We start from the raw sequence: 24,701 nt of genomic DNA on the forward strand, positions 1-24,701 counted from the left end.
CAGTGAGAGGCCCACGTACGGCAAAAAAAAAAAAAAGATATGACATCATCAAAAGGAGTGCAACAGGATCTAATGTAGAAACCGTGAACTACCTCAAGTTAGTAGTTTGTGACAGACATTTCTGTGTTTCCTTTAAAATTCTGAAATATCCCATGGTATTCTTGTGTGTCTGCTGGGGTGTTTGGGGGTGCCTCAGTGCAGTCTGGGAATCAATCTGTGTGTGCGTGCGTGCGTGTGTATATCGGCACCGCAGTCTCTCTCCTCCCTCAGCAGACTCAGCACGTCTCAGTAGGCTTTGTTGTGACTTAACTCTAGTTAGTTATTGGTTTGGTGATAGACATCAGGGGAGAGGAGAATAGATGGGGTAGCAGGGGCAGCATAATCTTCAAGTAACTACCCTCTAGCCAGGAGAAGAAGGTCACTTCTGTAGGCTCAGAGGGTTCAGAGGAATTTGGGGTTTCAAGGTTTTCCAGTGCATCAACTCAGACGTCCCATCTTAAAAGCCAGGGTCTCATTCCTTCCTAACCAGAGGACAGACGCTGGCTTAGCAGACCTGCTGAGAAATCAACCTGCCCTGGAGCTCTGCTACCCTTGAAATTAAATCTTGGGCCTAATCCTTAGCTTTTTCTTTCCTCCTACTGCAGAAGATGAGTTTCTTTACATGATACCAAAGAAAGAAATTACCTAACTTTCTCATTTTGCCCCCAATTACCTTCAGCCTTTCATTGTCTTTCTCCAACCTATGTCACTCACCAAACAGCCATCTGATTACACCGTCTGTATAATTAATAACTTCCCTAAATGTCTCAAAAGCCTAAGATACTGTACCCACAAATACTTTCTCTTCTACAGGAATGCCATTCCAATTTGCCACCACTGAAAGTTTTAACAGGTGCACAGCTACAGTGCATACAAAGGGTTATCAGTATCAGTGCTCCATCTACACCAGTAGCGGGGTTCTTACTGCTAGCCAGCCAGCAGATAATCTAGCTCCAAAATTCCATTTTGAAGACTACTTCCTCAGACCACTGCTGATACCACAACTGTCTTGGAAGAAAAAAGACTCTGAAATGAAGATCTGCACAACCGAAGTACTGGGGAATGCCCTCCAAATCAACGCCTGTGGGAGAGTAAAGGAAGTGAGACTAAACAGAGGAAGGAGTTGAATTGAAATGCAGTCACAGGAAGGCCTCAGCCAATCCATGGGGAGCTCTGGAGTTGCGATGGATCTTCAAAGTTGTCCTACCTTAGGACAAAAGGGCCAGGCATTCACACCCCCACACAGAATAGGCATTGGATGCAGGCTGATCCTGAAGAAAACGCAAGACTTTGAGGAAAGCAGGTCTGTTGGCTCACAGCAATGCCTGGAGAGACTCAGTTGCAATCAGTTTTAGCTGCCAAGATTCTCAATGGCTGGGGGAACTTGTAACTGAACAGAGGGACATGGGTGATGAACTAGAGAAACCACCACACCACTGCTAGACTATTATACCAAATGGGCTAATGAGAGGAGAAAATGAATCATTTACCCTGCTTTCTTAGGAGGAACTAAGTTTACCACCAGTTGATAAGGGAAAACTCTTCTTTGCAGAAGAGCATCAGCTACTAAATTCTATTTTAACAGAAATATAAAAATCATCATTTTGAAGCCCCTAATGAAATTACTGACTCAGTCAAGGATTATCAAAAGATGCTAAAACCGTTAGGTGAAAGATATTCACAGTGTGCCAAAGTTATTACCCATGATTACCTGCCTAATGCAAATGGAAGAAGCGTACATTTACAGAAAAGAGACCTAGTGGGTACCATCTCATCCAAGTAATTCAAGTAACTAGACTGAGCATTATTAAACAATGAGACAACCTGAAAACCTCTGGATGGGATGCAATGTGCAGTACTCAGCATTATATACAAAATATTCTTGCCAAAAAATGTTTAACCGAAACCTATTGAAGCTTTAAAGCCTAACTTCCATTTATAGGAAATATGGGGATAGATGACATAAAGGGGAACAGTATCTGGGGTCCTGTCCTTAAGGAGCTAGTTTTATAAGACATTCTAGAAAAGGTAAAATATTAGTGACAGAAAACTGGTCTGTGGTGGCCAGTGGCTAGGGGTAGGAAAAGGGTGTTAACTAAAGAAACTTTTTAGAATGATGGAAATATTCTATACTTGACTGTGATGGTTCGGAGACTCTTCAAATGGACACTTAAAAAGGGTGAATTTTATTATATGTAAATTAAACCTTGATTAACCTGTCCCCTCCCCCCAAAACCTGAATATTTAATCTATTCTTGAATGAAAAAGTGAGACTATTCTGACGATTTTTTAAAATAAATACCTTAAAATGCAAAACTATTTTTAAATTAACATTTTTATTTTCTTTTTAAGCCCAAAGGCAAGATCTTCTTTTATCTTGATCTAGGAAATGAATTCATTTCATATTTCTACCTGCTAATATGCCAACAGAGCAATTTTTGCCTTAAAATGTGTTTATATAGGACTCCATAGATGTAACAGCTATATGAAGCAAATTACTACCTATCCACAAATATACTGATTCGATCCTATATCACTTACTAAAACACTCCTACAATAATGTCTCTTCATAGCTCAAAACTGTCAGTGTCTCCTGAATAAAATCTAACTCTTACCCGGCAGTTCAAGCTGCCATACCCTCTGACCAAAGCCTCCACTTCCAGAATGAATTCCCATTGTTCTCCCTCATAACACCTACATTCTAGCTCTAACAGAATTCTTACCATTACCTACACACAAACTGTGCTTTCTCACCTCTTGCTCATGCTTTTGTACCAGCTCAGAATGCCATCCCTTGGTCACAATAGGCTATGCTTTCTTAGTCATTTCATTTAACACTTTTGTAAGTACCTGCCTTTGCACCTTTCACACCCATCCAGACAATAAACTCAACTAGAAACTGTCTTACAAATCTTTATAATGCCAATGGTTAGCACCAAGTATTAATCCCGGAATCTTTGATGGATTAACCTCTTCTAACCGAAATTCCATGCATCTGAAGGATGGGCTCAAATAGCATTTCTAACAAGAAAGAGATAAAGAAGCTGAAGGAAGTAAGTGGGTTTAGCTTGGAGAAGAAAAGCCATTTCCCATTTTAACCACAGTCCCCTCTATTGTTTCCACTAACACTGTTCTTCTACCACTTCAGCCCAGATACCCTGACTGTCTTTATCTCCCAGTCTATCAGTTCCCTCCTGGCATCACTTTCCTTTTTACCGTATGTTCAATCTTTGTCACCAAAAACCTTCACTTTCTTTTTTTCTTAGACCTCCAGGCACACTTCAACCTTGAATCAACTAGCAGTTTTTTTCATTTCTCTTCTGAGTGGAAAAGCTTACAACATCATGCTGACTGGAATTTTAAATATGTGATTTTAATAATAATAACAGTAGTAGTAGTAGTAGTAGTAATACGACGACCACCAACAACAGCAGCTAACATTTAATGAGCACTTAACAATGTTCAGGCACAATGTCCTTTCAATAGCCCTAAAAGGATACAAGTAAAGAAACAGACATGGAAATGCTAATTAACTTACCCATTTTAAGGCAGAAAAAAGCAGAACTGAAATACTAAGACGGTCTGACTCCAGAGCAGATTTAGCCACCATGCTATGGTTCTTCCCAAATGCAATCAATGCTGTACTACCATTCCCACTAAGAACTGATCAAACATTCTTTTATTCATTTCCTAACAATCCCTTTCCTCAAGCAAATGTTCCAACTTTGATTCATTCCTACAAAAATATATTTATTCAGTCACTGAATAAATGAAATAGTTATTCCCACATTCAACACAGTCATTGAGACCAAAACATAAAAGAATAAGACATGATCTCTGCCTTCTCTTTAAGTCCCCAAACTCCATCTGCCCCTTCACTCTCAGCAGAAATCATTAATTAATATTTATTAGCACTTAATGTGCCAAGCACTTTACATATACAGATTCATTCAATCTACAATACGATCCTCATTATTATTATTCCCATTCTACATAGAAGAAAACTGAGGCATAAAGAAAAGCAAAACAAAACAAGTGGGACTACATCAAACTAAAAAGCTTCTGCACAGCAAAGGAAAGCAACAAAAATGAAATGGCAACCTACCAAATGGGAGAAAATACTCGCAAACCATATACTACTGGTAAGGAGTCAGTATCTAAAATTAAGAACTCACACACCACAATATCAAAAAACAACAAAAAACAAACAAAAGAACACAAACAATCCAATTCAGAAAATGGAAACAGGCTCTGAATAAACATTTTTCCAAAAAAAGATACATGAATGGCCAACAGGTACATGAAAAGATGCTCAACATCACTAATCACTAGGAAAATGCAAATCAAAACAATGAAATATCACTTTACACTGTTAGAATGACTATTATCAAAAAGACAAGAAATAAAAAGTACTGGCAAGGATATGGAGAAAAGGGAACTCTTATGGACTGTTGGTGGGGATGTAAATTGATGCAGCCACTACGGAAAACAATAGGGAGGATCTTCAAAAAATTAAAAATAGAACTACCATATGATCCAGAAATTTCACTTCTGAGAATATACTCAAAGGAAACGAAAACACTAACTTGAAAAGATATCTGCACCCCTATGCTCACTGCAGCATTATTTACAATACCCAAGAAGCCACCTAAATGTCCACTGATGGATGAATAAAGAAGGTATGATATATATAATAAATGGGATATTATTCAGCCATAAAAAAGAGGGAAATCTTGCCATTTGCAACACCAAGAATTGATCTTGAGGGCATTATGGTAAGTGAAATAAGTCAGACAGAGAAAGACAAATATACCATATGATCTCACTTATAAGTGAAATCTAAAAAAAAAAAAAAACACACAAAACTGAACTCATAGATACAGAGGAGAGATTCATGTTTGCCAGATGCAGGGGGTGGGAGATGGGCAAAATGGGCAAAGGGAGTTGAAAGGTACAAAGAAAAACTTCCAGTTATAAAATAAATAAGTCATGGGGATGTAATGTACAGCATGGTGACTATAGTTAATAATACTAGACTGTATATTTGAAAGTTGCTAAGAGAGTAGATCTTAAAAGCTCTCACCTCAAGAAAAAAAAACTTTCAACTATGTGTGATGATGGATGTTAACTTGACTTTATGTGGTAGTCATTTCTCAAAATATGGAATGGTTATGTTGTACACCTACAACTGATAGAATGGTATATGCCAATTATATCTCAAAAATATTTTTTTAAGCAAAAAACTGAGGTATAGGAGTTATGTAATGCACCCAAGGTCACACAGCTAAAAAGTGGCAAAGCCAGGATCTAAAACCAGTCCAGCTTCAGAATCCAAGCATTCACTGCAAGGCCATCAAAGTCACTGATACCATTAGGCTGCCATCCCTTAACTTCTCTACCTACACCTAAAACATAATCCACAGTAATTAATTTATTCAACACTGACTGATAACTCACTCGCCTTGTTTTCATTCCTTGAACACAACCTTGTTTCTGCGTCAGAAACATTCTAGAACACCATTCCTCTAGTTCTGCCTTCCAATCATTATGACTCAACTTAAATGCCAACTCACAAAGAGACCCATCCTGACCACCCTACCTAAAATACACCCCCAGCCCCCGCCAACTACAAATCATCTATCACGTGCAACTGGGTTCATTCCCTTCATGGTTACTTATCACTACCTGAAATGATCAGTTGCTTATTTCTCCCCATTGGAGTGGAAGTTCCAAACAGAGTAGAGACCTAGTCTATCCTGCTCACTGTTACAGCTTCAGCACCTAAAACAGTGCCTGGCACACAGTAGGCACTGGTTATTTACAGAACAGATGCCAAAAATTGTGCTAGACACTGGGATTACCAAACCGAATAGGATACAGTTCTTAATAAACTCCTAGTCTTTAGATTTATCCTCCCCTTCTATATTAAAGGATGACTAGCTCCTAACGTTTTTTTTAGTGGCTAACCTCTCCAACTGTCATGTTAAACCTGTCCCCGAGATCTCCCTTAGACTTCTCACCATCATTTAGCCCCTCTCTAACTTCTTTAATTTCTCCTTCTCCACTTACTGAATGTTTCCCACCCACCCTCCCATACTCAAATATCCTTCCCTCAACCATCTCCCCATTACCCCAAAATATCCCATTGACTCCGCAGCCACATCTCTCTTCCACAGAATCTTGACCACTTCCTCAAAAGTCATCAGCGACCTGGAAAGTGTTCTCACTTTCTTCAACATTTATCCCTGTCGAGGACTTTCAATCCACTTTCTTAGGACCGGAGGTGCCACTGTCCCACAGTTCTCTTAATTTTTTAAATCCTTTTTCAGCTTCCTTCACTGTCTCCTTTCTCTCACAGCTTTAAACTTGATTCTCACTAGAATTTCACCCTCTATTCTTGCTCCATTCTCTGTCTCTGAAACATTTCATCTTCTCCTCTAACTCAACTACAAATAATTACATACAAATAATTACATCATTCATTCAGAACCGAAATCCCAGCTCCAATTTCCCCATTCATAGTTAATAAGAAATGTGACTGAATTCTTAAGCAAACCCTTAATAAAGAATAGCTGCAGGCCAAGACTTAGAAAAAATAATGTGAAGTATAATAAACAATCATGTTCTGAACGAGCACTAGAAGGCAATATCACACAACTTAAGGCTCGTTTCCATTAGTACTTCTTGAAATACAGTACTTGAATTAATTCTTCACTAATTTTAATTGACAGCTTGTACAAAAATTGACCAAAGACTAAAAATCATTCATAGACTTTATATATGTGGTTAATCTATATTAATTTTGTCTAAAACTGTTTATACAGTTCTAAATACACAGAAACTGTATTATTACACAAGTATAGTAGTACAGAGTTAAAACAGCGAACATACCAGTCACAAATTATTGCATAAGTCTGGAAACAACATACAAAATAAATTCAAATTCTTTGAGAGGAGTTTGTAAAGATGTACCTATGGTGCCATAATATACAGACTCACAGCTCTAAATGATACCTAATCATTAGAGCAAACTGTCTATTGAGATTTTTGTGCTATTTTCAAAAGCATCAGCAAGAAACAGACGTGCCATTGTGGCCTTCAGTTTACATAGCAAAGGGTAGTTAGTTACACACATTTTTATCAGTATGATAAAACTACTCAAGTTCCAATCCTGTAAACAATTATACACACGAGAAGAGTGGTTTACCCAGAAAACGTGTGAAGAAAGCTCCATCTTTACAACTCTCTGCAGTGGATAAGAGCCACAGTACATACTGGTCAACCACAAACACCTGACTCACAGCCTAGCCCCTCTCACAATGAGAGAAAATGGCATCTGGTTATTACCGAACAAACTACATATTCAATAAATACAGTAAACTGTAACTTATTTGACAAAATCCTACTATGCTTTCCCTATGTATTGCAAGAAGGTGTGAGAAAAAAAAAGATGAAGCCAACTCCCAATTACCACTGCCAAAGGTAAGCTGGTGAAACAAGTCAGTCACCATCCTTCAAGGTATGTGGCATGTAAGAGCATGGAAAGGAAAACAACAGGAGAGCCTTAAGCAAAAAGACACCCACATTTTAAGAAAATGAAAGTGGTTTAACATCTCCTCCATCGCGGGAGCTGAAGGTGCACCAAGCCTAGGAAGAGATCTAGGAGCCACTCAAATTTTCCAGTTGGTGTCAGTTGATCACTACACCAGCTGTCATATTTTGAAGTTCTTCAGGTTTCCCCTTTTCCCCATAAACCACCCTCCTGCACTCTAAAGCCGAAAAGTGGCAGAGGGAATAGAACAGAAGATGAAGGGAAATGGCCGATGGGACAACAGAACACAAGCACTGCTGCAACCACATCTATAGAGGACCAAAAGGTCCACTTATCAAAGTACAGCTCTAAAGATTTGTATCAGACAGCTTTCACAGCCACCTAAACCTCCAACTGCATCCCTTTCGCATAAATCTCTTAAATTGAAACCCCATGCCTTATCCTACAGGCTGATTATCTAAAACTCATCCTATATATATGACATTATCCTTAACCGATACCATCACCCCCCTCAGTGAAAGGCAGATTTTTTTTTTAAGGGAGGCGGAGAGGTGAGGATGGAATGGCATGAAGGGGTGGGGGGAGGGGTTATGAGAAATACGTGCAAATACCATTGCGGCAGAGACACTGGGAACAACACTTCCCTCATCGCTCTTGCAAATTCTCTTGGTGCATTACCCTCTGCTCATCCCTCCTCCTTCTTCAACAATACACATACACGTGTCATAACCGACCCGCACCACCACCATTTCTAGCATTACAAGCTCCCCTCCCACCCTCTCTCGCCCCCTACAAAGACAGTTACACACACTTAGAACAGAAACTGCCGCCACCGCACCCTCCTATCTCAATAAGCGATTCTACCACCTAGCATCAAGCGCTTGCTGAAAGACAGCTCAGTAAGTACGTATGTAGACAGACACACACACACACACACACACACACGGGCGCACATGCAGCATGTGGCGCAACGAAGGGCACCCGGAGACGCACCTGGAGGCCGGGTGTCCAGCGCTGCTACCCCCCTGGTCCCTGTCACTGAGCGCAGCTGTGTAAATCCTCCGGTAGCGGTCGGCCAGGGCCCGGCCTGACAGCAGCAGCTGGTAGTGACCCCGGGAGTCCGCGGCCGGCAGCCCGAGCCCCAGCCCCGTGGCCGCCAAGGAGCCCTCGGAAACCGGCATGAACAGCGCCCCCGGCGCCGGGGAAGAAGAGATGGTGGCGGCAGGGAAGAATCCGTCCCCGCCAGCCCCCGAAGAGGCGGCGGCGGGAGTGGCTGTCGCTGCGCACATCATCATCCTCGCAGCCGCCGCCGCCTCGTCCCCGCGGGACGGGCAGGCAGACACGCGCGCGCACACACAGCCCTTTTCCAACGACGACGGCTCCGGCGGCGGCCTCTCGCTCCGCAGCAGGGAGACTACAAAGACAGAGACCTCCTCCTCCTCCTTCTTCTCCTCCTCCCCCCCGCGCTGCCCTCACCACTACTGGGGCCGCTCATCTAACCTCGCCACCCCGGGAGTATGAGGAGGAGGCGGTGCCGCCGCTGCTGCTGCTGCTGCTGCCGCTGCCGCCGCCGCCGCCGCCACCGCTGCCACCGCCTGAGCCACCCGCAATGGGAAGCTGCCGGCCGCACTGGGCATGCGCCCCTCCTCGCACATGCTCAGTCACTTCGGCCCCGCTCCCTCCCCACCCCCTCTCCGCTACCACTCCCTCTGCCTCAGGCCTCTGGGCGTGAGGCCTGAGAGTCGGGCCGGATCTGAAAGAAGGCCGCTTCTCCGGGTTTTACTAGCAACTTGAGGAAGAGTGAGGAAAGTGCTGGGGAGGCTGTCAGCTACAACCAGTCGGCTTCAGGTACTGGGTTCCCTCCAGGTGGGAGAACTGGGACCTGAAAGATAGAGGCCCCCGTGCCCACCGCCAGAGGTTGACGGTACGCACTCCTGCTACCGTTCCCCAAAGTGTGTGCTGCCCGCGGAAGATGTACTGTGAATGGCGCTGGTTGAACTCAGAATTCTAGGCAGAGGAGCCCCGGCGAATTAGAAGTCCCTTTGGCGATCTTAGTTTGGAATTTTTATCATTAGGATTTAAGTCTGTTTAAAATAGTTTTTCCTTACGAAAGACAGGGAGTAATTTAGCGCATTCTTTTTTTTTTTTTTTCTGTGAAAGTAGAATTCCCAGGTATGAGAGTATTCACAAGTCAGAGGCATTCCAAAATTCTTGTTTGTAACGTTTATGTCAGCGATAAATCTTAATGCAACAGTACTTTTCTTAAATATTCTTTTTTTTTTTTGACTCCACGCTCACCCTAAGACAGTGGTCTTAGGGTGACCTTGACAGTGGTTTGCTGAGTCCCCTGTTCCAAGCTATTCTTCCAGCTCCTTCTAAGTAAATGCCATAGAAGTGTATGCGCCAGTGCACCCTGATTCCTATTAAGTTTTATCCTTTTCATTCTGAATTTGAAGAGTTTGCCCAATAGTCCTGGCAAAATCATTTTTAAGTCCTATCATCCCAGTGCTATATCCTTTATATACTTACTGGCTCTTAAGCCTCTTTAAATGTCCTGCTTTAGGGGAAAAAAAAAAAATCAAGCCCTGTTTACTGTTTAGAAAAGTACAAACAAGGAGTGGGGAAGTAAATTAAACTAATTCTAGTTTTTGCGGGGAGAGAGTGCTGAAGGAGTGCATTTATCTGGGGCTTTGAATAATAAATGGATGTCATTTTTATTTTAAAAAGTTGTCTTTTTTAAAGACAAGGAAACTTGTTTCCCCAACTATCTTATAAGCTCCTTCAGAGCTTGTTGTTTATCTTGGTGTCTTCCTCAGCCCCTTTCTAGAACCTCCTGTATGGTAGATAGCCAGTAAGTATTTGGTGGGCGGAATTCCTATCCTCATGCTTCAGCACAGTTACACACCTGTGTCGAAGAGAAACCGCCCCGCCCCCGCTCCCCCTCCCACCTCCCCCAACTCCGGGAGGAGAGCCAATACACAGGTATGGAGGCCGCTAAAGGATGGTGGAGTTAAAGGCCCGAACTCTTAGCAGCTCTAAGGGCTGTAGCTGTTGCAGGAGCCAGAGAGGCCCCCAAAAGGAGGAGGGGTTTGGATCCTGACTCTGATACTTGTGTGTCTTTGGGCAAGTTTCATCCTCTGAAAAATGGTCAGAATAATACTTCTGTGGACTGTGGACTGTGGGAGGGCTTCAAGCGTCTAGGACAGCCACCTTGTCACACGGCTTTTCACAGATGGTTACACACAAAGCAAAACATGAGGACTGGAATGATGCTTGTGTCTGTTCCCCCATCACGTTCCCAACTCCTAGCACAGACTCTTGCCCTAAGCAGGAGGGAAGTAGATACTGGTTGAATGAATGAATATGTCAATGAATAAATGTTGCCGGCACAGAGAAACATTTCCAGCTCAGGCTTAGGTGGTGGCATGTGCAGTCATTGCCCGTTTAGAGTTTCTAGTGGACACTGACCTGGAGCACTTGTCTCCCCAAGTCCCCCCTTACCCAGTCCTGAATTCCCCTTTGGTCCTTTCGATACCCTTCAGTCCCAGAGAGGCCCCTTCCCGAGTCTCCTGGGTACACACAAAACCCGGTAGCTGGATAAATTTCTAAGGAACCCGTTGTCATTGAGGGGCGCAACTAGGCGTGCGCAGAGTCGCACACATGCTCACTTAGGTATCCGAGGGTGGCGTTTCTGTTGCGGTTGGCAGCGTTTCCTTCCACGGCAGCGGTAGCGGCCGCTTTACTCTAAATTGTAGCCAATGCAGCGTTTTTCTCCTCCTCCTCCTCTTCCTGCCTCCGCACTGTGCGCTCCCGGGTCACTGCGACTGCTACTCCTCTGCTTTGGCAGCTGGGCACCTTGGAAGGCTCCGTGGGGTGGCAGGGCATGGGGCGCAAGCCGGGAAGGAGAGGGCGCTTGGACTCACCCTTGATGCCACTGTCCAGGCGACTTGAAGGGGAGGGTGGTCCCCAAGGCAAGTCGCGAGGGTCACCTGAACCACCGCTGCAAACGGGAGAAGTGGATTTCTCGAAATGTGCAAAAGCAAGCGTCCCCTGCCGCCAATACTGCGCGCACTACTGCAGAATGCCTTGTGTTGGGCAGGGGGGCAGGGGGCTCTTATTATTCAGAGAAATGTGCAGAATGAAGAAATATATAGAGGCCTTTGCTTTTGTTTTTCCGGCCACACTGAGCGCGGCTCCAGTACTTTCCGCGCTGCCATCTTAGCTTTATCTTCTGGCCGGGCTGGGTGTGTGTGCGCGTTCGTGTTGGGAGGGAGGGCAGTTGGCGTGGAGGAGAGTGGCGGGAGCATTGGGCGGGTTGGGTGTCAGAATTGGCTAGACAGGAGTTGAGGACACAGTCACCCTCAAATAATAACATTGAACTACGGCAAATCCTGACTTGGCCCATTTTATTAGTGAAACACATGCATAGCATTTTTTAGTCTTTGTGGTTGATATCACGCTCATTTCTCAAAAGCATCTCTCTTATCTATGACCATATAAGACCATGGCTTCATCTTTTATCCCTATGATCACAGATTTTGCCGCTCTTCTCCACTTGAAATTGCAAACCTGGGACTACAATTTTCTGAACTCTTATCAGATTTACATTTTTTCTACTCTATCTTTAGTTTTTTTTTTTAAAGGAAGCCATCAGCACTGGTGTAGCAAATAACAGGCAGAAACCATAAAGTGTTTGTAAGAGGACAATGATTGATATTGTTAGTTTCATTTAAAAGGTTAATATTGTACTAATGCTACACAAGACTACAAACACAGGAAGCATGTACATTATCAGAAACATCAAGACTGCTGAAAATGTGATCAAAGTCAAGAGTCTGAGTTTGTTTCCCGGATTTGTACAATAATGCATGTAAAAAACAAAATTCGTGGCCAAGAGCATCTTAAAACAAGCTTGGTCGCTGAGAACAATTTGGAAGGAAAAAAATGCTCCAGCTTCACTCTTCAGTAGCCACTTTCTAAGGACCACAGGGTTCTGCTTTCTTGACAAATGTGATGTATTGCACTTTAAAATGAAATATATTTCATATATTTAATACTGCAAACTGAACAGAAAGTATCAACATGGCAATTTAAATTCTTTTAAACAAAAATTACGTATAGGATCACCTAGATACCTTGACCTCTTCCTTTAAACAACTATTTTCAGAGCCTTGGAAGAGTCAGTAACTTGTAGGCATGAAGAGTTAATGATTTTTCCTTTTTATTCATATTAGTTTTAAAAGATACAAATTTTATGTGCAAATTTTCCTACAAATAAAAATTTCAGATTCTAGGGGCCCTGAGTTAAATTTTTCTCCCTGAAAAATTATTCTAAAATATCTGTTAATGAGAATATTCTTTGAAGTATGAAAATTCAATAACATATACTTGAATGCAAATCACAGTTTTAAAAATCTCATTGTTGTGATGTGTTTTAGCCCAGAAGAAGCTTTCACAACTGATACAGAAAGTCATATAAAGTATAACTCTGGGTGCTTTGCGACCGCCTGGAGGGGTGGGATAGGGAGGTTGGGAGGGAGGGAGACGCAAGAGGGAAGAGATATGGGAACATATGTATATGTATAACTGATTCACTTTGTTATAAAGCAGGAACTAACACACCATTGTAAAGCAATTATACCCCAATAAAGATGTTAAAAAAAAAAAAAGTATAACTCTGAAAGAGAGAAATGTTAAGAACCACAGAATTTTAATCTTGAAAACTTCAATATAGTTTATACGTTATTAGGTTGGTCTTTATTACTAAGGTTAAATAGTTTAATAATTAAATCATATTTCCTCAAACCCTAAAGGACTATTGAAATTTTTATATAGAATAGCAATTTTACAATGTCTAAGTTTCCTTGAAATATATTATTTTTAATAGGGTTCTTGGCTCATCCAGCTATCAGGATATATCTAAATGGCTCTAAACTGATTATACTAGGCATGCTCTTATTTTTAAGACATTTAGCCTCCCTCAGGCTAAGTTTTCTCATCAGTAAAATGAAGGTAATAATAGCACCTACTTCATTAGATTCTTTGAGAATTAAGTTAAATAATATGTATGAAGGACTTGCTTAGCACATTTTCTGGCAGGCAATAATTATTATTATTATGTGTGGTGCTTTATTTGAGGTGTGTCCCAATCTTATGCTAGAGGAAGTAACAAAATAGTTATACAGTTTGAGTTTTATACACTTGGATTTAGAAGTTTGTTTTTTTACAGAGTTCTCTCCACAAATACAGATTTACTATATCTTGATATGACAAGAAGAATAGAATCTTAAGGCTATTCATTTCCCTAAAATACCCTTGGATGATTTGTTACTTCAACAGAACATATTGCTTACTTTCATAAATTCAGTGAGTTTTTGGAATTTTAACTGATGGCTATATTTTTGACACGTAATAGTCAAAACATTATAGTTTCTTCTCAAGTGGCTGGTGGCACTGGTACACTTCTAGGGTCAAATATTATAAATCATCCATGGCTCACATTCTCTGTTAATTTATCTGTAATTAACATCAAAATCTTAGTCCCACCTAGTTCAACTTCCTGTTTTGATCAGTATTTTTACTTTTATATTTTGAAAGTAAAAAGGAATTGATTTGCTAGTTCTTCATAAATCATTCTCTTAAAAATATTTTGCTCCTTCCTTATCATGTCAGGTTTTTTTTATATCTTTATTGGAGTATAATTGCTTTACAATGTTGCATTAGTTCCTGCGGTACAACAAAGCTATATGGATACATATATCGCCATATCCCCTCCCTCTTGAGCCTATCATGTCAGGTTTGTTCTCAGACTGGGCCAGAAGCTGTCTAAAAGTTTTTAGAACATGTATTTCATGAAAAATAGTTCATGCTTTTCCTAAATTAATTTGTGGTGAGTAACGCTATTTTCTTAGTTCAGATTGAATAATCTTATCTGTATGATGTCAGATGTTGGGAACTATATTATTTATGTGGTGGAGCAAAGACAACACTGCTTCCTGAGAAAAGCTGTGGCTTCCCTGCAGGTACTCCTAAAGTCCATCTCCACATGCCTGTGGGATGGCATGGCAGTAATTTGCTTGTTTGCTCTTGAGTCCATTCCTTTCCATTTCCCTGTCCTGCTCTGTACAACAAGGGAATGAGCCCCGCAAACTTCATTTTCCAGGCTCTGTTGCCAGCTAGCCTGTGCGATGAGATGGGTGATTGGAAAGTCGGAAGGAGGAGAAACTGTGCCTCTCCCATCCCCCACCCCCCCTGCTCTATTTTGGGCAGCATCTCCTGTGTGATTCCAGCTTCTCCTGTACAGCTTCTCCTTCCATGATCCAGCTCCAGCCAGGTACCCGCTGTTGCAGAAACTGTTCTCACTGGGCAGCCCCAGATCCTGGAATCTTGTAACAGTATCTCCTCCTTCGGGATCTCCAACCCTAGGGATTAAGAGTAGCTTCCTGCTGATATTAATCCTTGAGATATCTCCGTCCCTTCTTTGGCTTTTCAGCTCCTTCAGTACCCTTGCATTTAGTTCCCCATATTCAGTCCCCTCTCTTAAAGACCTGGCATGCACTTGTTTGTTTTCCTGATTGGACTTGGAGTGAGGCAGATAGTCTCCCATCCACATAATAGACCTGAATTGGCTCCTCAGCAAAATGATGGCATGCCATCATCTTTCATTTGGTCTTTAAAGCTTGTAGATCTGACCTCAATTAGCAAAACAGAAACCTACTTTGAAAACAGTATTGACTGACTCACTGCACCCATTCCAAATCCCCTTCGTCCATGCCTGCCTCTGCTCTAGAGACAGGAAATAATGAAGTATTCTCTCTGTGAGACTCCTACATCTTAGGTTGGCTTTGGGACACAATTCAGGCCAGCAGGATGAAGGGAAATCTTCTGGTACTGCTCTCTTGTCTTTCTCTCTTTCCACCTCAAAGGTGGTCAGAATGGCTGATGTTTGTAGCCGTGAGATGAGAGGTATGAGATAAATGCCAAGGGCATCACTGACATCATCCTTGGCATTGTGGAACCATTGAACAAAGTTTCAAACTTATTTTTATGGTGGGGGGGAACCCTTCCTTGCTTTTCAAGTCAAACATCAAAAAGTTCACTGAATTGTATTTTATGTCATTCCTTTTGCGTTTATTAATGATATCTACAGGTATGCCTCTCAGGTATCCTCCAGGTCTGAGGCACTTATTCCACCCAGCTGCTGGAAGTATTGACTGCTAGCTGATCACAGCTAAGCCCCTTCTCATAAGTTACTCTTGACCTCTTGACCTTAGGGAGCTGTCCAAGATTCCAAGGTTCCAGCCCCTCCCCAGGGGGATCCCGCATCTGTTAATTGCTCAATGTGGTATACAAAGACCTGGCCTTCTGACCATACTTCAGGATGACTCTGAGGAGCCATGCTAGCTCAGAACTCTGCATTAGCTAAGGCCTTTGTTCCAACTGCATTGCATCAATTTCTCTTTCTCACCTGCTTTCCTCCCTCATTCATAGGCAGTATTGTTGAAAGGACTTATCGATAAACTTTCTTCACACAAGTGTCCATCTCTGAGTCTGTTTCCTAGGAAGCCTACCTGTCAGTTGGTATGGATAGTGGTCCGAAGAAGCAAACTCTAAAATGGGATTTCGGAGGTGGATCATCCGCTGGTTGGGTGGCAATGAGGACCCCATCTGTGGTGGACAGTTTCTAAGGTGACCCCATGATCTCTGTCTCCTAATATCCCTGCCCTTGTATAAATCTCTCCCCTTGTGTGTGTGTAGGACCTGAAAATTCCTTTCAACCAATAGAATATGGCACAGTGACAGGATGTACATGATTACATGTGTGTGACTAAGTTACATAATATTACAACTCCCATCTTGCTGAGACCCTCTCATTTTTGCTGACTTTGAAGACTCAAGCTACCATGTTGTGAGCCACTGTATGGAGAGGTCCACATGGCAGGGGGCTGATGGTAGACTCTGGCCAACAGCCAGCAAGGACTGAGTCTTTCAGTCCAGCAGCCTATAAGGAGCCTAATTCTGCCAAAAACTGAATGTGGGAGTGGTTCCTTTCCCAGCTGAGTCTTAGATGAGACTGTAGCCCTAGCTGACACCTTGATTACAGCCTTGCAGAGGACAGAGCTAAGCCGTGATAATAATGTGTGCCATTTAAGCCCCTAAGTTTGTGGTAATACAGCACTGTAGAAAGACAATGAAATGCTGAGTTAGGGGCCCAGTGGGCTGAGGCATGCCAGATACCTCCTACAAAGTAAAGGGTAGGTTATCACATCTTGCACTTGCTACACAAGGGAGGGACAACACCTGCTAGGCTTCTCTGAGTTCTGCAGGTAAAATGTTTACTTGAGAATATTTAATGACACATTTCCTGAATGACACATATGGCTGCCAGTTTTAAGTGGTGCCCAGAGCAGAAAAGAGTTCTGCATCATCTCTTAAGTGTGGGGCAAGCACTTGGAACATACAGCATGACAGAGTGTACGATATTAATGTATTAGTGGTGGGGAAAGATGCTGTGGAATGAATGGAAAGTTTCAATGGGAAAATCACAAAGAGAAATCCAAGGGTTCTGGAGCAAGGCCACGTATGTGATCTTTAGAATAAAAAAATCATAAACTATTGAAAAATAGCTCTTGGCACCCTATTTGGGCCAGGATAATGACAGAGCACCTCGCCATGAGATGTCAGGTGGCTAGAACTGCCCAACAGGAGCTAGGTTTTGTCAGATCCACCAACTTATAAGGTCCAGTGGGCCCAGCAAAAACCTATGGTAAGATGGAGGTGATATACCCAGGACTGGGCATGAACAGGGCCAGAGAACAAGTAAGCTGCATGAGTGTGTGGCCAGATGTCATCAACCATTATTGCACTGGTACCTGCCTCTAAGCTCAGACATATGGCTGCATGGGACCGAGGGGTCCCTTATGATTGATGTAGAAGAGGAAAAAGGCTGAGCTTGGTTCAAGCATAAGATGACTTGGTAAGTAAGTGCAAGTTGACATGAACTGCTGCTATACTATGATCTGATACATAATGATGAGGCAAAATCCTCCCAGTGGTTCAAACTTCATGCATTGCACATAGTCATCCATTTTGCATATAAGGAGAAGTGGCCTGAAGTAAGAATATGTAAGACTAATGGGTAGAATAGCCATGGTGCAGAGATGGAGGCTATGTGTAGTGGCAAGGATGGAGGTTACGCAAGGAACTTACAGGGAGGGCTCTCCCTTAACAATGCTGATCTAGCTGCTGCAGAATGTGCAATCTGCCAGCAAGATTAAGCACAATATTTCAAGGAAACCAACCAGCCACTTGCTGGATAGTTGATTACATTCCACCCTGGAAGGGTCAGTGATTCAACTTGCCTGGGACTGATGCATATTTTGGTATGGATTTACGCTCCCTGCCCACACTGGCCAGTGCCATTATCTGAAGGCTTGCAGAGTTCTGTTTCACAGATATGGGATCCTGAAAAGATTGTCTCACACCAAGGTGCCCACTTTATAGTAAATGGTATATGTCTGTGTTAGACTGAATAATGATGCCCCTCCAAAATTGTCCACCTTATAATCCTCAAAACCTGTGAATACGTTACAGTACAACGGGGTGTTGCAGATGTGATTAAATTAAGGATCTTCAGATGAGAAGAGCATTCTGGATTATCCAGGTGGGACTAATAGAATCACAAGAGCTCCTATAAGGGGGAAGCAAGAGAGTCCCAGTGAGAGAAGGAAATGTGTCAGTGGCAGCAGAGTCAGAGAAGAGGTGATGGCAAAAGCGGAGAAGAGAGAGAAAAAGAAATTTGAAGATGCTATGCTGCTGGCTTTGATGGTGGAAGGAGGGCTGTGAGCCAAGAAATGCATATGACCTCTAGAAGCTGGAAAAGGAAAGGAAACAAATCCTTCCGCAGAGCCTCAAGAAGAAATAGAGCCCAGCTGACACCTTGATTTTTAGGACTTCTGTCCACCAAAAGTATAAGATAATAAATTTGGTTTGTTTTAACCCAGTACATTTGTTACAGCAGCAAAAGGAAACCAATACACTATCCATTGGATCCACTTATCCTATCATATAAAATGCCACCCAGAACCTGCTGTTAATATCAATAGAATGATGGTGTGGTCTTTCGAAGGTGAAGTTGGGGCATAAGCTGCACATAATGTACTTTAACAGCTATTGCATGGTGCTGTGTCCCCAGCAGATAGAATCTATGAGTTCAGGAACCCAGAGCAGAAGCAGTCGTGGCCCTACTCCCAGTAACCCCTTAGGGAATATATGCTTTCTGTCCTGCTTGGGCTCTGTAGCTCTAGAGTACCTGGTTCCCAAAGATGTAATACTTCCACGAGAAGGCTCAGTAAGAGCCCCGTTGGACTTGGGTTGCTCTTAGTCATTTCAGGCTCCTTGGTCCAGGAGACTAGCAGACCAAGAAAGGAGTCCCTATGCTGGCAGGAGTAACTGACCCCTGTCATCAGGAATAGATAGGGCTGCTGTTACACATGGGAGCAGGGAAGAGTATGTATAGGTGAGCCATGGGTGTGTCTCATGGTACTCCTAACAAAGTTTTGATGTTAAATGATCAAGTACAGTCCCCATGGCCCAAGAAGGGCATGGTGACTAGGACCTCAGGGATGAGTATGTGGGTGGTCCTACCAGGTGGTCCACCTAGACTAGCAGAGATTCTAGCTGAAGTTAAGGCAGTCTTGGACAGATGTGGAGGGTCATTATGAATTTCAGTTGTAGCACTGAGACCAGCAGTAACAAGGTCTGTGGCTCACCCACTTATCTTCCAGTTTTAGGTTTCCACAGGAAAAAAAAAGACTATCCAGAATTCTGGATATGGGGTGAACTCTCTAGAGAAGCAAGTGACTCTGAGCAATGCTGCAGGTGTACTGTCTTAGATACTATAAGGTTCTTGCCCAGATGCATTGCCCCTTCGGGATTGAGTCACTTATTTCCCAGTGGTCAGAAGTGTTGGCGGCTGACAACTCACAGCTGTGCTCTTCTCTGAGAATTGGGCTCAGAAGTCAGCGGAGGGTTGCTGCCTGGACCATGGTTATGTTATGTCCCCTCCCTAAGGTGCAGTTTGCATCAAATGACTTAACATTGTGGTGGTACAAGGGTCTATCCCAATTGCCTTAATTTGGGTACAACGCTAAGGGCATCTCAATTTCAGAGTTCTTTGTAGGTTTGGCTGAAGCATCTCTTTTTAACTGATCTCTGTTCAACTTCTCCCTTTACCGAATCCTGCTTCCCTCATTTCTTTACAGGTTTTGTTTCTTAGTGTACTCCATAATAAACTTCTGCATGCAAGCTTTTATTTCAGAGCTGGTTTCCTGGGAAACTTAAACCAAGAAAATTACTATATTAGAAGACATAAAATGTGTCCTTGTATTTGCTTGAAATATTGATGACATTATTCATGACATCATGCCATGTTCCAAATCTGATTTTACAATTAAGTACTCATAAAAACAGGTTTTACTGTTCTTTTCCTTTTTATTAATAAAAGTTGCATAATTGATCACAATTCCCCTTACATTCGGCTACTGCAAAACAGTAAACATAGTATTTGCTCCAGTCCTTTCTCTCAAGTTCTGAAAAAAAAGCTGTAAAAAAGGTTTGTAGCAAATGGAAGCAAAAATTCATCTTTATTATAATAATGGCTAAGTGAGAGGACAGACCTCAATGTAAAGCCAAAGAAGCTCTGTTCTCTCAACCCCAGATGTTAACAGTTTTAGCCACACACTCCCTTTAAAACTGGCAGGGCAGTCCTCATTATGCTGTTGGGAAGAGAGCGCGTGCTCCCTGAAGGCACCTAACTCCCAATTGGATGAAAAGAGGAAGGGGCCAAGCTATAAACACCTATGTATTTCTGCTTCCTAACTCAACAGTGAGATAAGGCACTGCACCTCCCCCATTCATCGTTCATCCATCTTCTGTCATGGTTGCTCCTCCTGGTGATAGATGTAGCTGGGCACCAGCAACAAAGGATATTAGGCAGTTGTTGTAGTTCAGCATGACCCGCTGAGGGCCTCAACTAAGGCAGTCAGCACGGAGGGGAGAGGATCATTCAAGACGTAAGACCCATAGGAAAATAGTGATCTAACGTGAAGGGCGAGGGAAATGGAGGATCCTAATGTCGCTCCCAAATTCTGTGTAGACAGTGGTGTCATTCATTGAAATGGAATCCAGGGAAAGAAGGCTGTTTCAGGATGGGAGATGAAAAGTGCTGTTTACCTTCTCTGTTTCTGGCTCTGAAGATAATTTGAGAGAATGTTTTTAGAGAGTGCGATCACTCCCCAACTTATACACATTCCTCTGCCATTGATTTTTGGCTTACCCCGACCTATTCTCTACACAGCTGTCATCTTTGAAAATTGTATCATATGCAATGAGATATTATCGTGCAATAGAAAGGAATACATGCTACCACATGAATGAACCTTGAAAATACTATGCTAAACGAAAGAAGCCAGACAAAAAAGGCCACGTATTGTGTGGTTCCATTTATGTGTAGCATTCAGAATATGCAAAGCCATTGAAACAGAAAGTAGATTTGTGTTTGCCAGTGGCTGGGGAAGTCAAGGATGGAGAGGGACTGCTGGTGGGTATGGGATTTTTTCTGGGGGGGCTGGGGAATGTGATGAAATTGTTCTAGAATTAGATAGTATAGATGATTGCACAACTTTGAATATACTAAAAACTATTGAATTTTATACTTTAAAAGGTGGAATTTTATGGAATGTAAATTATTTTTTAATGAAACTTATTTTTTAAATCTGCTGAAAATCCGTCAGTGATTTTGTATTAGAGTAATTAAAGCTAGCTGCCCCAACAGGCAAACCTCATGAACTGCTTGTTCTTTCTACCCCCAGAGCCATTCTCCTCCCTTCACTGACCTGCTTTTGCGCCTGGAGGCTAGGACCTGGGCTCCCTTGAGGCTGCATTCTGATTGGGCTTGGCCAGTGGGGATACCCTCTCAGGAGACTGAAGCACAGGAGAAGAGGAGGCCAGGATAGCTTTTTCCCCCCGGCTCTCCCCCTTCTTCTGGCAGTGGCTGTATCGCGTCATGACTAGTGTTCCTGCTGGGCTCCTCCTCCTTGGCGCCAGCTCCCAGGGCTCTGATAACTCTTTTCCTCTCTGCCCCTTCAGTTCTAGGAATGAAACAGCTTCCTGCCTCCCGTGTTTCTTCCCTGGCCCTGCCCACACCTCTGAAAGGATTTCCTTCATTAAAGTCTCTTCATTTGAACCATCTGGGGTGATTTGTTTTCTGACAGAATTCTGATCGATACTCCCCAAAACTTGATGGATTAGGACAGTAAAAGCTTACTCCTCACACACTTGATACAAGTCAGATAGCCCTCTTTCATCTTGGAGCTTTGCCATCTGGACCATGTGGCCTCCAGCACAAGGCAGGAAAAGAATGAATTGGAAGATCGTAGGGGCTGCTATCAAGGGCCAGCCCTGGAAGTGGCTTACATCCATTCCACCCACATTCTTTGCTGAGAACAAGTCACAGGGCCACAAGCTAACTGTGAGGGAGGCTGGGATTAGTGGTGTGGTGAACATGTGACATTATCTCTGGATAGAATTACAAAATCGCCTTCGGGTTTAAATGGACTCTTTAGCAGGACATAAAAAATACACCACCATCAGGGCCCAGCCCATCTTACTACCTTTATGGCTGCTAGTGCCCCACGCTGTGCTTTGCACAAGCTGTTTCCTCTGCTTGAGTTTCTATTCTCCCTCTTCTCTACCTGGCTGCACTTCAAAACTCGGCTCAATAATTAACTCCTTCAGGAAACTTACCCTGACCCTTCCTAAGGCTGATTTAACTACCAGGTCTCTGTACTACCACAGTGCCAGGAAAACAACTCCATCATAATGTTCATCATTTTGTGTTATTTCATTCATTTCTTGTCAGTTGAACTGTGACTGTCTTGAAGGCATGGATTGTATTTCATTTCTACCTTTTCCAGTATCTATCATGTAGTCACTATACAAATAATTATTTTAGTTAGTTGTTCTTAGCAGAGTCAGCATTTAGAGAGCATTTTGAAAATTTGTAGAAGTGTCTTTGGTTGTCATAATAACCAGGACACTACTGACATTTCGGGCAGAGGCTAGAGATAATGAACATCCTGCATTATACAGGACAGTCCCTCATAATAAAGAACCATTCTCTTTCCTGCAACATTTTCAAATGTCCCACTAGATTTTCAAATAGATGAAAAATCTATTCATAGCAACCTAAGCCTAGAACCTCATTCAGCTTTATATATAAATGCTGTTTTAGTTACCTACTGCTGTATAGTAAACAACCCAAAACTTACAGGCTTAAAACAATAGAAGTTTATTATTTCCTGAGATCCTATGGATGACTGCCTCAACCAGGCAGTTCTGTTCCAGGTGATGTTGACTCTTGCTGCAGTCAGCTGGGCTCACCTGAGCTTGAACATCCAAGACGGCTCACGCACACTGCTGGTCCATGGGTGGGAGTTGATCTGGAGCTGTCAGTTGGAGCACCTCGGACCTCTTTCATGTGGCCTCTTCACATGGCTTGGGCTCTCATAACATAGTAACTGGGTTCCAAAAGGCAGTAAGTGAAAGCTGCTGTTGCTCTTCAGGTTTGGGCTTAGAAGTCCCAGAACAGCACTTGGGCTGCTTTCTATTGGGAAAGACACGTCGAGACTTAAGGTGAGGACAAAGAAACTCTGCCTTTTGTGAGAAGCAGCTTGCCCATACAGGGAGGAGAAGAGCATTGAGGGCCATCTCTAGAGAGTAGCTACCTCAGACACTAAGTGACTGTTGTCTAGTTCTAAGAATTTTCCGGAAATATAGCAAAGGTATAAACCAAGGGAAATTTAACCTTTCTTATGTTTGGAATTTTATTCATTATATTTGAGTCACCAATATAACATACCTGCATCAGTCTGTCTTTGTAGTTATCCCATTCATGGTGAGTCAACATTTAGATTCACGTGTCTGATTGCTTCTTTATATCTTCTAGTGAAATCTTACCAAAGTATTTATAAATATGTAGTACATACGTGTATATATGTACTACATAGATGTAAACATATGTACATGTATTTCATTTTAGTTTAAGCATATTTATATATTCAAGTATATTAAAATAATTATAAAATAGAAAGTATATTTAAATATATTTATATGTGCATTTTATTTTTATATATATATAAAACACCAAAATATTGATAGGATAGATAAATTAAAAATTTCATTTTAGTTTTCCTTTATATAAAGGCATATTTTTTTTAGTACATATGAAGATGAGTTATATTATTAATTTAATATCAGGATAGTAAAGTAGTTGTTACACAATATTTACTATAAGGAAGATGTTTGGTAATTGAGTTGAAAAATCACTGGTCTGTGTAAACTGAACTGATACTCTGGCATTTCCTTTTGGTTTCCATATTTGTCTTCTCCTTGATCTTAATTTTCTACTTTGATTTACATTTTGTTAACTGAAAATATGTATTCTAGACACAGATCAGCTCAAATCTCTGAGCAATAATATGGGGAATATAAATAAGTGAATGACTAAATAGCTAGTTCTGTGTTTTCTCCAATTATTAAAATGTATAATTCTTATAGAATATATAGCACTTATCTTTAAAAATGACTTTCTCCCACAGAGATAATTCCGTTATTTTCTAGTTTGAACCAGGTTAGTAAGAATGTCTAGATATGTGTTATAGTAACACTCATATTTTACTGATGTACCTTACTATGAAAATTTTTTTAATTTATCTACTACATAATCGTGTTTTGGGAATAAAACTGAAATTTTATATAACTATTTTAAATTTGACATTGCAAAGTGCTTCACCTCATATTATGATCTCAAGAAAAAAAAAATCATTAGACCTTTTAGTGAAGCCAGCCTATGCACAAATGTATTTATCCCATAGCTTTCCTTAAAATACTGTACTTAGAATATATTCACCATTTGAAACTAAATTCTATAGAGCTGTAAGTACTGATAATCTGTTCCTGTGACCTCTTACTGCTTATACAAGTGTAGTAATTCATTACTCTGCACTCAAGAGTTTGTTTTCTAATATTTTTACGTTTATACCAAAGTATA

At 41.9% G+C, this 24,701-nt stretch overlaps 1 protein-coding gene and 1 long non-coding RNA gene across 9 annotated transcripts in view; one reads left to right on the forward strand and one right to left on the reverse strand.

Moving 5' to 3' along the window:
* MYCBP2 (MYC binding protein 2) overlaps positions 1-9,185 on the reverse strand; it is a 271,984-nt gene extending 262,799 nt beyond the window's left edge. For all 8 annotated transcript variants that reach the window (XM_059995647.1, XM_059995652.1, XM_059995649.1 and 5 more), the window contains exon 1: positions 8,585-9,185. In XM_059995647.1, the coding sequence (XP_059851630.1) occupies positions 8,585-8,886 (302 nt within the window). In that variant the 5' untranslated portion in view covers positions 8,887-9,185. The remainder of the gene's footprint in view (positions 1-8,584) is intronic.
* Positions 9,186-9,319: 134 nt separating this feature from the next.
* The window catches only part of LOC132413861 (uncharacterized), a 79,854-nt gene continuing 64,472 nt past the window's right edge, over positions 9,320-24,701 (forward strand). Inside the window, exon 1 of the long non-coding RNA XR_009516836.1 lies at positions 9,320-9,439. This is a non-coding gene — a long non-coding RNA (uncharacterized lncRNA). The remainder of the gene's footprint in view (positions 9,440-24,701) is intronic.

The sequence above is a fragment of the Delphinus delphis genome, chromosome 18 (assembly GCF_949987515.2).
Source record: "Delphinus delphis chromosome 18, mDelDel1.2, whole genome shotgun sequence".
NCBI lineage: Eukaryota > Metazoa > Chordata > Mammalia > Artiodactyla > Delphinidae > Delphinus > Delphinus delphis.